Raw genomic sequence first — 13,781 nt, 5'->3', positions numbered from 1 at the left:
TTGCCAAAAGTTTTGGGACACCCCTCCAAATCATTGACTTCAGGTGTTGTTTTTTCAGGGGTTGGGCTTGTCCCCTTAGTTCCAGTGAAAGGAACTCTTAATGCTTCAGCATACCAAGACATTTTTGGACAATTTCATGCTCCCAACTTTGTGGGAACAGTTTGGGGATGACTCCTTCCTGTTCCAACATGACTGCACACCAGTGCACAAAGCAAGGTCCATAAAGACATGGATGAGCGAGTTTGGTGTGGAGGAACTTGACTGGCCTGCACAGAGTCCTGACCTCACCTTTGGGATAAATTTTTGGGTGTCCAAAAACTTTCTGCAATATAGTGTATATATTTTGAGTTTCAAAATGGAGCAGGGTGATGGGACAAAAGAGCATAAATGATGCTATGAAGTCCTTTATGTCTTTTAGGATTCTTTTTTTATTATTATTTTTCCTAAAATATTTCATGACCACTGGTCTAGAATCCCATTGACAATAGAATGCCCATAACTTTTATTTGTTAATGGAGGAAGTGTAGCAATGGGGTGATGTTGGAGAACTCGAGTGGGGTTCTGCAACTGATATAGATTTAACTTTAAACTCTTTACCAGGCAGCTCAAACACATGTTACAATCATATCACATCATCTAGCTGTTCCATTTAACTCAAGAGATAACAAATGATTGTTCGGAACATTTTAATTTATCCACAAGGGGGCGCATTCAGCTCTTATTATAACAACTTAGAAAACCAGGAGGAAAACTGGACTGATACCATCAGTGCTACTCCTCATTTTTTTGGCTTACTGAGGCAAATTTAAGTAAATAGAAAGATACCTTTATGAGGGTATAATATTAGAGTCATGCCCGTTATATAAATGTGCTGTTTGTGTGATTTGTGTTAAAAAGTTACCATGCTGTTAATTAGTCGCTGAACTGGAGTGACTTAGCAGGAGTTCACTGCCAGCTCTCAGTCAGCTGTCAGCTAGATTTATCAGCAATTTGCAACAAACATAAAGCTTTATCAAGAATATATCTATTAAATAAAACGATACACTGATGAACAGTTTATTTCCAATATTTAGCAAAAAAAGAAAGTCTGACAAACTAGGCAAGCTCACAAAAGAAGCAGGTATAGCTTAAACTTTTTAGTGAAATATGTAGAAGGACGTTTCCAAGTATGTTTGCAGGATATGTAGTATATTTTGTAGTATTTGCTTTTTATTTGTTTATAATAAAGCTGAGAGTGTGTGCGAGGCAAAAATATTCGGCTGTAATTTATTATACCCAAGCACTTGAAAATGTTTGCGGTTAAAATCCATAAATATGTAGCTGCAAAAGTAACATTTCTAAAGGGTGAAATTATGGGGACAAAGAAATGCTATCCAGTTTCATCCAGAATTAACATTTTAAGTTTTGCATTGTATGTCTGTTAGCTTTTAAGTTTTCCAGACCTATGCCAGAACCCTGTACATGTTGAAATATTTTAGGAAAGGTGTATCCTGAAATACTGGAAGGCTTTACTAGCTTTATTTTTACAGTCAAAATTCGGATTTGAACTAGAGCTGAGAATAAAGTTTGATACAAAATATTCAGAATATGTGTATTCTGAGTGCCTTGCTTGAAAGAGCTGGCAACTTAAGCTATAAAACTATTTGGTGAGAAGCCTTCTGAGCTCTGTTTTATTTTACCCCATGACTAAACAGGTTCCCAGCCAATGCCCAAACCCCAGCCACTGGATGCAGTGCCGGTCCCAAGCCCGGATAGAAATGGGAGGGTTGTGTAAGGAAGGGCATCCGACGTAAAACCTGTGCCAATTTGTTGTGTGGACCAGTTGGTCCGCTGTGGCGACCCCTCACACGCAGGGAGCAGCCGAAAGATCAACAACAACTAAACATGTTCTTCACCTCATATTTCACCTTCACTTTGAGGTGTGTCATTTTTTTCTTGCCGAATCCTTGTTCAGTAGTGGATTTACAGCTTGCATACACATGTATGTATTCTTGTTATAGTACATTACACATTCAGAAATCCTTAATAACAACGTAACAAAGCTGTAGTAGTAGCAACTACAGCATACAGGAAACTACATGTAAAATCTTATGAGTTACTTTTTTAACTACCATGAAATTCTGGACTGGTTGAGTAAGATAACAAGCAAAAAGACAATGAGGTTTAATTAATAAATGACAATGTAAGCAAAATAAAATTCACCCTGCAAAATTTTGAGATCTCCCTAGATTTAAAACATATAGATTCTCAGAAATAGTGATGACGCATCGAGCCAGGGTGGTGCATATGAGATATATTTATTCTGCAGATTATTTCTGTTCATTCTGCAAAATACCTTGGTCTTAAGAGTCTTCATGTTTTAACCTCCTGCAATCAAAAAAACACACAAAACTCTTACACTCACAGATCATGCCAGAGAATATACAAGTAAATATAGATACAATTTATAACTTGAGTTTTAGTAAAGTCAGCTCTTACCCCAAAGTGCTCCCACCCCTGGATCTCACTGTAAAAGGCATCTCCAGGACAGGAGGTGTTCACCACCTGTCTGTGCCCATGTATGATGAAGTTTGAGACCAGCTTCCCTCCCTCTGTGGCACACTTAGCCAGCTGGTTCCTCACTAGGTCCATGGTGCGATTAGAAGGGATGCTGGACATGTAGTCTCCTATGAAGGAGACGCCGTAGCCTATAGAGTTGTGGCCTTTGGTGTGAGCACCTTGCCAGAGCCAGCCACGGCCTTCATACAAGTAGCCATCAGAACCAGCCACGAAGCTGCAGAGTAGATAGAAACTGAAGCATGAGAATATGTGACTGCTGAGATTAAAATAAACCATCAGTTTGAAAGAACCTTTGGGACCTGAGTGTGTTTTTATGGTAAGTATTAACTGGTGTTCAGTGTCAACTACAAAATATTATACAATTTCAGAAAAAAATGTATAAATTGTTTACTAATATTTGATTTTAGACACATATTATCCTGACATTGCTATTACTGTCCTCTTACCAATCTGAGAAAATGAAAAAGAAGATCATTTAATGTCTACTTTTAATTAGAATAAAGAATTTTTAAGAGAGTAAATATTTTCTGAACAATACAATGACATTCTACACGATTATGTGCCTCCATCTCTGTGGCAAAAGATTGGGGAAGAACTGCATTTTGGGTGTGATGGTCAGGTGTCCACAAACTTTTGGTCATATAGTGTGTATACAGTAGATAAAATTTAAGGATGTACAGAGAATAATGTCATGTCTGCATTACATCTTTTATAGTGTACTAAACATGTGGTCATATGCCAAATATTCTGAATATCATTGTTTTCTGCTCACACCTGTATCCAATGTCATCCCAGCCACGGTCATCCTGATGGAAGCGCTGCATAGACCTCATGTCTCGAGAACACTGCTGGAAGGTCAGACATGGCTGGGATGGCTCATACGTGTGATGGATATATAGGAAGGATAAAGGCGGCGACAGCAGAATGGGAGTGCCACGGTAAGGCTGAGCTTCCCACATGCAACGTGGAATGATGGCTGGACAGTCTGAGGATGAGGCACAGATGTAACGGGTAATCTTACTGTAGCTTAGTCAAAGTGACATCATGAGACAAGAAAGAGAACATCTACGACAACATGTAAAACCACAGTAGAGTTAAAAAGCTAATGCCTACTACTAGTCCATGTTTCAACATGCTAGCTTGTGCCTAAGCCTCTCTTCAGTCAATAATCTCACTTGGATTTCTATCTTCTAAGAATTACTGCTGTAACAATAAAGAATGAGACTTTTCTGACTACACAAAAAGAATTCAATTGAAAAGTAACATACCCATGTAACTGTGAACAAATTCCTTCAACCCTTTATCCATATCCACCTTTTGTTTATTCCGATATCCATCCAGCCTTCGATATATACTCAGAGACCTAGCTAGCTGCTTTTTCAGAGAAACAAGGCTGATCATCTTCCTGAAATTGCTTCTGCGAAGCTGGCTGATCAGAGCAGGTGCAGCATCGAGCCCTGCACTGGTCAGCTGATAGTTGTAGTACTGTCTCAGAAGGCTACTTAAAGTTAGCATGCGTTTGTTAGGTTTAGCAACATGCTTTCCTAAAATCATTCCATCCATGCCTCCGTTTATTTGAGCATCTGTAGCCAAGGAGGCCACACCAGAGAGACTGAAGACCCGAGGAGCTCTCACATTGTCCCAACATCCGCCAGGTCCCAGACGTGATGAGGTGGAGGGATCAGCCTGGGAATGCTGAAGGAATGAGAGAGCTAGGTTCTTGGTGAGGGAAAGAGGGTAGAGACCAGGCACATTTGGCCAGGAAGTGGACTTCAGACCAGCCTCGAGGCCCAGCAGAAGAGGAGTCAGAGCCACAGTGGTTCCATCTGCTGTGAGAACTACACCTTCTTCCAAATCCTGCACCACCCAGTGTTTAAGAACGCTGGAGATGTAATCAGTGAGTGTTGCCTTCAGTACAAGACTCTGTGTGTCACTGAGGGGACCAAGATAATGCTGGATAAATGGTGTGTCAATGCCAGCAGCTTTACGCAAACCCCTCAGCACAGCTAGAGGCTCGAGCTCAGGGTTCTCCGACTCAATAATCTCCACCACTTTAATGAAGTTATCCATGTGCTTTGTGTAGCTGTCTAACCAGGAAGAAGAGCAGGGAATAAATCAGTATTAGCATTTAAAGCAGGCATAATAAAGCTTACAAGATTATTTATTAGCTATTATATAACTATTATATATATACTGATCATACAGTTTATTGCCAATGATTCTAATAAGTAGGAACCCTGAATGACCTTGCCTTGCTTTCGGACTACGCCTTGTTTTTTTAAACATTTGCTCTTTGTGTTCATGGATTTTCTTATCTACTTCTAACTAAGGCCAAGGCAAATAATATGATTATTGGACGCAAGATTGAAGAAAGGGCATCACATTAGTATTAATTCTGCACAAAGGGGAAAAAGCTCTGTTTACCTCCTCAGCAGATTATTCTCATTCTACTGTTAAATTCTCAAACCTGTGTGATCAAGTGTTAATACTAGTGCTGACCGCAAGACAAATCACAGATGGATATTAATGTATTCATTCTAATACCTCACTTTTGGTGTAATAACTCCAGATAATTAGCTTATTACACCAGATAACTCATTCATATTAATAGCTCACTTATGGTGTAAAAATACAGTGGCTGCACCGCATTCTATCATTCTATCAAGTGGATTAAACAATGGTATTTAGCGTAGAAAAACATAACGATTTACATTCTGATGATTTCTTCATGTGTAGAAAATTTTTATAGAAGGAGGCTTGGTGGTATGTTGGTATGTTTTCAGCAATAGGGAGAATTTACACTTTCCTGTTTTTTTCTTGGTAAATTAACAAGCTGCACTTCAAGAACAAGAAGGCAAAAAAAATTGAGCTATAATAGTGCAAATGGTAGTATTGTCATTGTAAATGGCTGTAGTATAAGAGAAATAAAACACTTTGGGATGTGGCGCTATTGGAAAATAATCGGTCTCGGGGTGGTAATGGCGTCCCATGACTTTATCGTGGATTATTTCCCTATAACAAGTCTTTCCTTTACACTAAATCAGTTAATATCTCAAAGGGAATAAAAAAATTTTATTATTATATCGCACCAGTAAAAGCTAAACCAGAGAGGCGGTTCATATCATAATAGAGGAACATGATATTTCTCCACAGAACAAACAAAAAACAATACACAACTCATAACCTGACTGACCTCTGGGGAAAAAAAAGTGTATTTTTTATATTGCTGAATCTGTATATGTATGTCATTTAGATTAAGTACATTTCTCATATAGCTAAAATGTTGCTAGAACAGGTAAGAAAATCTTATAGAAAATAATATTTAAAGATCCTCCTCCCAAAGAATACGGACGTATCTTCATCTTGATTTGATCTTGTTCGGTAGACTGTCTAAGCGATTCTCTTTATGTAAAAGAATGGCTTGTTTTGCTTACTGGCCCTACACTGTGCACGAGATTAGAGACTAAAGTGGATCTTAAGCCTAGTTCCTTCATTCTAGCATTAAAAGCAAACTGTGAAAAAAAAAAATGAATTCAGAAATGTTATATATCTAAACTTTACCTAAAAACCAATGTTAAGGAAAAAAAATTAAAAGCAATTACGGACAAATTTCTCAATCATATTCAAACCACCCAAAAAAAATATTACTTACCATCTGTGAAACACTGGACTACCAGCACACCCAAGAAAACCATCCATCTGTATTGTAAATCCATGAGTACGAATCTCTCAGAATACAATCCGTGTTGAAAATAAGGAACAAGACACTGCCTGCGCTAAATATGCCACCTTTTATATCCACATCCTCTTGATATCCTGTTACATAAGAGAATATACTGATAAAGTCCCTGTGAAACCCATTCCTGTCAATTGAATCATGGGAAAACGGCATGTGCAATATGGGCCCTTCCAGTTTAAACATTCAAGGCCCTACATATCAATTTTCCACAGGCTTGCAAACAGTCTTCAGCTTCAAGTCGAGAACAGTAACGTGTATTTCTAATACATACCCTGCAGTAGGTAATCATTAAGCCGTCTGTCAGGATATAATTCTATAGTTATATTTCATTGTGTAGCCATTCTCATGCCATGGCACTGCACCACGATTGAGAAAAAAAAAAAAGAGGCTTGTACACACGTACATACAGGAAACCATACCGGTTCAGTAAAACAAGGACATGAAGTACACAAGTTCTGATTGCGTCAATTACTTGAGTGAACAATGTGCACTGTAATATAGGCAAGGAGTGTTCAAAAGAGTCTGCAAAGAAGCTTTGTGGTTAGAGATATTTTCCAGCAAGCAGGAGCCAAGCCCAAACCCGACTGCTTAAGCAAGTGGAATCATGCAGCATTCATGGCTGAGAAGTTTTCAACTATTGAACAGGAGGAAAAATCATTTAAAATGCCTACTCTCTCACACACATCACTTTTTTTGAGATATTGTGATGTTTTGGTCCAGAGATCTTTTTAAAATGGTTATCACCCCCATCATTTTTATTCCGATGTGCAATTTCAAGAACTACAATGATCGATTTACCGTGAAACTGTGGTGCAAAAATACAGAATAAACAATGACTACACACACACTCCACTTTTCTGTGTTTTTCAAGATTTTGTATGCAAAAGATATCCATATTCACAAAGCGGAATTGCAAGCACTGATGTTTTCTACACATCCACTTCCCCACCACCACAACCTCAAACTGGTGAAGCCATGTGAACTGCCTGAGGAGGGAAGTAGGAAGTTCCAAGATGGATTGTACAGAGGCCATAAATACATTGGTTGCAGTTTTTCTAGCCGGTTAAAATTCAGATCGGACATTCCAGTCACATGAGGAGGATAGAATAAATATAAATAAATCTATATTTCTGATAACATGCTTGACCAGTAACTTGTGCAAAAAAAAAAAAAAAAAAAAAAAAAAGAATGAATACCAGTTGGTTTCCATTTATTTATAACTCCCATTTGGCAACATGCACCAAGAAGGTCAATTAATTGAAAAACGATTTAATGATGCCTTCAGTTTTTCTATAAAATCTAAAAGACTTATTTCATATTTTATTTCATTTATTTGATTTCATATTACAGTTTATTTAGTCCAAACCTCACCTGCTATGATACAGGATTTGTTTTCAGAGAAGAAAAGAACACAACAATGTGGATTTTTTGCCGTTTTATTTAAGGGCCGTGTAACGGCCCAGAATAATCTGAAAATTTACAGGTGTAAATTTTAAGAATGGATGAAACTAGTACAAAAAGTATGAGTAATGGAATATACATATATAAAATAAAAAAACAAAAAACAAAAACAAAAAAAAGTGCACCATCACTGCTGCTGCACTGCAGACTTTAGGACAAAGATGGAATAGAAGTCATTTTAAATTCTGTTCGATGGAGAACATTTAACAGTCATGAAATATAGGTTACGCAATAAAGGCAATAAATTATACTGTGCGTATGCAGGTGTGCGCAAGTTTATCTAGGGAAAGTTAGGTGGGGGCATGGAAAAGGGCATCATGGGCTGCATTGGCAGCTGCTGCTGGGAGTTGAAGGGAAACTGGGCATTGTGGTTTGCACCATTCAGAGCAGCTCCCTGGTTGGCCTCAAACTGCTTATTCTGGAAAGCCTGGTTTCCAAAGCCACCAGACTGATTGCCATTAAAGTTGGACTGTCCATTGTAAGCACCACTGAAGCCATTATTGCTGTTTCCATTGTAATTACTGGTCCCGTTACTGTACGCTACCCCGTTCTGTGTCTTGTTACTGAAGGCTTTCTTTGGTCCGTTGTCGTAACTGCGATCGCTGCCGCGACTGTCTTGGCTGTAGTTAAAGTCCCGTCTGCCTCCAGAGTAACGATCCCGGCGATCATCTCTATACCCGCCACCTCGACCGCCCCTTGAACGACCTAAAGCGCCACGAAACAGAAAAGTTCAGTTAAGGAAAGAAACTGACACTTGATAAATGTAATGGTCTGTACAAAACACTAGAGCCCTGGGAAAGTCGTCTTAAACCTCTACATGGAAAACTGTGGAAAAAGGGGAGGAAAAGTGGCTGTAGATGAGCCATAGTTCTTGTATCTCACCAATTAGATTTACCTCCTCTGTCTTCTGCCATCTGGATGAGTTTGGGATTGATGGCTTGGTTGGCTTCACGGAGGACAGAGACGAGGTCTTGCGCTTGTTTAAAGTTGTTGGGCGTGAAGAAGGTGTAGGCTGTTCCAGTTTTCTGGCTGCGTGCCGTTCGGCCGATGCGGTGGATGTAGTCCTCGGAGTTGTTGGGATAATCGAAATTAATCACAAACTTGACGTCCTCGACATCTGTGAGAATGATTGTGATGCAGCGTGGTGGAAAGGGAGTATGCACAGTACGTGCACCACCACAGCAGCAAAGAGACATTAATACACAATTATTTACAGGAAGGCATGTACTTCCCAGATTGGAACATCAAAATATCAAGCAAGTTTATGTCCCATAAATCTCTCCAGTCTTGAAGAAACTACACTGAGCTCCTCACAGGATTAACGGACAAATCAGGTGCTTTCCATCGCTAGGCCTTAAAGCACATTTTGCTTCACCACACAGATGCAAAGACTACCTACAGACTTTGGGACACTGAAGTCCAAATGTTGCATCTTGCTTGAAATGAAATCGTTAAAGGTTGGCTCGGATTTTACAAGATTAGTCAAGAAATAGTCTTTCCAAATCAACCAGTGGTCACTTGACAGGGTCTCTCTTTGGCAGGACTCGACATGATCGAAGCCAGAACAGGAGGGAAAACTCAGCTAGCCTGGGTATCGCATTCAGTACAGAGGCGTGCATATAACCACCAGCTGCTCGCATTTCAAAGGCCAAATTGTGTGGAAGCGGCCCCATCGAGTGAGACCTCAACAACTTTCCACAATTGCAGCTGAAGCTATGCAAAAGCAGGAGCCACCGCAGCTATCCCACAATGCCGCGCTCCTCAGTGGCTGGCCAGCGCACCAGGGGCACGAGAACTCCCGACACCTCTGTACACAATTTGATTGGCTGGCAGAATAGGTAGAACTCCAGCAAAGGAGCTCCAGACCCTCCGGAGACTCTGGACAAGTCATGCCAAGGTCCTGCCTCCAAGACTGCACCTTCAGGTGAGGAATAACTCAGAGAGAGGGACAGCAGTTTAAAAATCTACATGAAAACTACTGAAATTGAATACAGAACTCATGAGTCAGAAGCACAAAAACTTACGTACCTAGACCTCTCGATGCCACGTCAGTAGCAATGAGAATGGGCGCTTTACCAAACTTGAATTCTGTGGAGTGGAAAAACAAAACAAGTGAACAAATAGCCTCAGTGAAACACCACATACTTAAAAAACCAATGGTTATGAAAGCGTACCATTGAGCACCCAGTCTCTCTCCTGCTGGCTTTTGTCTCCGTGTATACCCATTGCAGGCCACCTGCAACACAAGATTTACAGATGTTGAGGGTTCAGTATCCACACACACAGAAAGCGCTACTCGAGAGACACTTACCCATCCCTGCGCATCCTCCTAGTGAGGTCATCACACCTCCTCTTAGTTTCCACAAAGATGATGGTCTTGTTCTCCTTCTCGCTCATGATCTCCTCAAGCAGGCGAAGCAACCTGAAAGACAAAGAGCAGCTTATAAATCTCAATAGCAATCAATAACTGATGTCAAGCTACTGGTCCAAAATCACATTTAAACAGCGTAAAAGCTCAAGATTAACACAAGCGGACTATAAAGGGCCCTAATAGCTGTTTACTCCTTTAAGTGAAATACACCATAATACAGCATTCATGTTCTGTTTAAAGCCACACAACACCCTGCTACTTAAACCAAATAAAAAGACCACTCACTTGTCCTCTTTCTCTCCATCATTGCATACATCAACTATCTGCAGGATGTTGTGGTTGGCACTGAGCTGCAGAGCTCCCACATTGATCTGGACATAATCTTTCAAGAAGTCCTCAGCCAGCTGACGCACCTCTTTGGGCCAGGTAGCGCTCCACATCAGAGTCTGTCTGTCTGGCTGCAAGGTGAATGTGAGAAAATTACTCAGCATGATCAAATAAGCATTTATTTTAGCCAGATAATGTAAATAAAAACTATTTTACTTTTGTACCAAAGCTGGAGCATGCATACAAAGTGCATAGAATGTCCTTTAAACTACTCATTAACCAAAACCCCAACATCATCCGACTCAAGGTTTCATGATGCTCCCACCCAAAATCCTAGGATAAAGCTTAAACTATATTCATACCCTAATCTGGTCAACGATTTTACGGATTTGAGGTTCAAATCCCATATCCAGCATTCTGTCAGCTTCATCCAACACCAGATATGTGCACCTGCGCAGGTTAGTCTTTCCAGCTTCCAGGAAGTCAATAAGCCTCCCTGGAGTTGCAATGCAGATCTCAACTCCTACGAGAAAGCATTACAGGAAGTGAGCAAAGGAAATGGGTGCAACAAATTTACAGACATGAAAAGAAGCAGCAAACATACCTCTCTCTAGGTCACGAATCTGTGGTCCTTTAGGAGCGCCTCCATAGATGCAAGTGGACTTCAGACGAGAAGCTTTGCCATAGTCTACTGCAACCTGCTGGACTTGTTGGGCTAACTCACGCGTGGGCGCCAACACCAGGCACTGAGGAACAGACTACAATTTAGCAAAGCCAGAACTGCATAGGAGAATGTTTTTTTTAAAGAATGATCAAACCAGCACTTACAATAGGTCCATCTCCACGCTCCAGGAACGGTTGGTGGTTTATGTGCACAATAGCAGGAAGCAAATACTAAAAAAAGAAAGAATATTTTTATTCATGCACAATATAGCCAGTACAAACATCATACACAAGATCAGGTTTAGAAGGGTCTTACCGAAAGAGTTTTCCCAGATCCGGTCTGGGCGATGCCAACCATATCTTTGCCACTTAGAGCCAGTGGCCACCCCTGAGCTTGGATTGGAGTGGGATCAGTCCAGTTCTGTTTATTGATCACATCCATAACATAGGCTGCAGAGATAAAAAATAAAACCAGATTAGCCACCAAGAGACCTGAGCTTTAAAATAAAAGCCTTTTAAAATGGTATTGGGTTTAACTTACAGGGAAAATTGGCCTCATGAAACCCTATTGTAGGTTTGGGGCAGTCTCTCCCTTTGACTGTGATCTCTTTGCTTCTTCTGTACTGCTCCACTTCTTGCTACAATAAAAAACCAAAAAGCACATTGAGTTCTGAAAGTCCAAGTATAACAAAGTTAAAATTGGTCACAATTTTAGTTTAGAAACTGGACACAAATCTACAAGGGTCAGATTGCCCAAAATCCCAAGTAGCCACAAGGTAATGTAAAATATGGAGCACAAGTTAAGTACATTAATACAGACATTCTGCATTCAGCAAAAAGTAATTTTCTGTCTGATGCATAAAAATGCATTTCATTTTCTCTGAATGCTTCTTATATAGTCATCGAGCACTCGAAGAAAAAGGCTGGGAAGAAAGCTGCACAGATTGCTGCTTCGTTACTAGTAACAATTAGCTTTCTTTCCTAAAGACTAAAGCTAGTACAAAACCAAGGACATAACATGTGCATGCATATGTGTATCGGCTCTAAACAAGCTGTTGGGAATACACGTTTGGTTTCAACATAAATGGATGCAACCTGCTAGGACGTGATTGACCGCAGTGTCCGATTTCCTTATCTGGTGCATCATCTTTACTTGTGCTCTTGGCACTTGTGAACAAACACTAAAGGACTAAACATGTATAAACATGTAATAAACATCTAAACATCTATTCTGCAGCACCTGAGATGTGATTGTCCATTCCTGAGCTTTAAAAGAAAACAAAATCATGTGGAAGTGATATAACATGCATGTGTAGTACATAGATAAAACATTTGTCATGCTTTAAATGAACATGAATGAAGAACAGATAGGGTTCCTGTACCGATGATCTGTGCGCTACATCCGGGTGCTCTTGGTAAAAGTTCTTCTCGAACTTGGGCAGCTCGTCCAGGTTCCAGTGTTTCTTGCGCAGTCTGTCTCCTGGACTGCCAAACTTCTTCCCGGACGGAGGTCCACCTCGACTCCCACCAAACCGCGGAGGCCCGCTGCTGTAACTGTTGCCATAACTGCTGACACACACACACACGTTTATTTCCTCCTTGTTATATCGCGTGCAGTTCATAAACACGACGCGCACGCGCATTACATAAAAGACGCAACCTTCATCAGGCTTTATCATAATAAATCACCAATGATCTGTCGTGAAAATAACTCGAGGAAAATGATTACTAAAGGGAAGAAAAATCGTGCTGAAGTTTGACGAAGGGCTCGGGGACTGAGTCATGTTTTAAGCCGCTGCCATTTTAATTCTTCCCGGCAGGGAAACAAAGAAAAAGCCGGCCGGCATTTTGTACCGCTAGCAGTTTCAGCCACATGGTGAGGCCTAGAGAACATCTGGCTTTAGGAAGGATACATGAAATATACATTCCACTCAAAAAACACTTACACTAATATTAGATAATGAATCGCATTCCTATTCAGTCATCTCGACATTTTTTTATATATTAAAATAAATTCATCAAATGTAAATAAATGTGGAATTGTTATCTAGCTAGGCTATCGAGGAGGCTAACACGTTAGCTGATATGAAGCGGCCTTAAAACATCTCCTCATTCGATTTCGATGTGATGGCTTAAGGGCTAACTTATACAGTGATATAGATATAATTATAATAATAAAAATAAAATAAACGGATAGAAGTTAAATCAGAAGAGCGAGGATGAAAGTGAGAGAATTTTTACCTTCTGTCGCGGTTGCGGTCTCTGTCGGAATATCCGGGCATTTTTTTTGTAGTTAACGAAGACTAGAAAGTAATAGTCTAATAAATAAAAAAAATTAAAATACTATGATGAGATTAATTTCAGCCCCCACTCTGTTCCCTTTACCAGCAGTGATGGCGTCCTCAATGCCGGTAGTAACAGACACTCCTTGGGTTTATATACTAACAGGAAATGACATCTTGGAAAATACGTCACGGGCCTGCACGTGTTGCGGCCTACTTCCGTTTGCAGTAAACCCCACCCCGCATGTCATATAAATCGAGGTGATTAATAAATTTGTGTATGAAAGTCATTCATTCTGAAACATTAGTGACTCACGATGCCATTACAAAATATGAATCTACTTACAAATAATTTTTTAAGAAGAAAAATACAACCCTT

The 13,781-nt window shown here is 40.1% G+C and overlaps 2 protein-coding genes across 5 annotated transcripts; both read right to left on the bottom strand.

The window, feature by feature from the left end:
• Positions 1–2,278: 2,278 nt before the first annotated feature.
• pglyrp6 (peptidoglycan recognition protein 6) lies at positions 2,279–6,720 on the bottom strand. The gene is made up of 6 exons (XM_058376122.1): positions 6,570–6,720; positions 6,212–6,375; positions 3,828–4,646; positions 3,334–3,544; positions 2,479–2,773; positions 2,279–2,367 (listed from the first exon to the last, which is right to left on the bottom strand). The coding sequence occupies exons 2-6, from the start codon at positions 6,273–6,275 to the stop codon at positions 2,353–2,355; spliced, it is 1,404 nt and encodes a 467-aa protein (XP_058232105.1). The 5' UTR covers positions 6,276–6,375; positions 6,570–6,720; the 3' UTR covers positions 2,279–2,352.
• A 998-nt stretch (positions 6,721–7,718) lies between these two features.
• Positions 7,719–13,540, bottom strand: ddx5 (DEAD (Asp-Glu-Ala-Asp) box helicase 5). 4 transcript variants are annotated; one of them, XM_058414853.1, is made up of 13 exons: positions 13,362–13,539; positions 12,503–12,689; positions 11,662–11,758; positions 11,437–11,570; positions 11,286–11,351; positions 11,062–11,203; positions 10,820–10,980; positions 10,416–10,588; positions 10,071–10,181; positions 9,934–9,995; positions 9,788–9,847; positions 8,655–8,876; positions 7,719–8,464 (listed from the first exon to the last, which is right to left on the bottom strand). In XM_058414853.1, exons 1-13 carry the CDS (start codon positions 13,400–13,402, stop codon positions 8,040–8,042), a joined length of 1,881 nt encoding a protein of 626 aa, XP_058270836.1. In that variant the 5' UTR covers positions 13,403–13,539; the 3' UTR covers positions 7,719–8,039. The 4 variants fall into 4 exon arrangements, with proteins under 4 accessions (XP_058270836.1, XP_058270845.1, XP_058270856.1 ...); XM_058414862.1 differs by having other exon boundaries at positions 12,503–12,686; positions 13,362–13,538; XM_058414873.1 differs by having other exon boundaries at positions 8,299–8,464; positions 8,642–8,876; positions 13,362–13,540.
• Positions 13,541–13,781: the final 241 nt, after the last annotated feature.

Source organism: Hemibagrus wyckioides, linkage group LG02 (assembly GCF_019097595.1).
Source record: "Hemibagrus wyckioides isolate EC202008001 linkage group LG02, SWU_Hwy_1.0, whole genome shotgun sequence".
NCBI classification, from domain to species: Eukaryota; Metazoa; Chordata; class Actinopteri; order Siluriformes; family Bagridae; genus Hemibagrus; species Hemibagrus wyckioides.
The sequence above is the reverse complement of the archived record's forward strand: the minus strand, read 5'-3'. Positions and strand labels throughout refer to the sequence as shown.

Coding starts and splice junctions, on each gene's coding strand:
- ddx5 (XM_058414853.1), bottom strand. CDS start 13,402: ATGCCCGGATATTCCGACAGAGACCGCAACCGCGACAGAAG. Junction 10,182..10,415: donor GATGGAGAGAAAGAGGACAA/GTGAGTGGTCTT, acceptor TTTGTCTTTCAG/GTTGCTTCGCCTGCTTGAGG. Junction 9,996..10,070: donor AGGAGGATGCGCAGGGATGG/GTAAGTGTCTCT, acceptor CTTGTGTTGCAG/GTGGCCTGCAATGGGTATAC.
- pglyrp6 (XM_058376122.1), bottom strand. CDS start 6,275: ATGGATTTACAATACAGATGGATGGTTTTCTTGGGTGTGCTGGTAGTC. Junction 3,545..3,827: donor ATTTGTTCACAGTTACATGG/GTATGTTACTTT, acceptor CCTCATCCTCAG/ACTGTCCAGCCATCATTCCA. Junction 2,774..3,333: donor TGGGATGACATTGGATACAG/GTGTGAGCAGAA, acceptor TCTACTCTGCAG/CTTCGTGGCTGGTTCTGATG.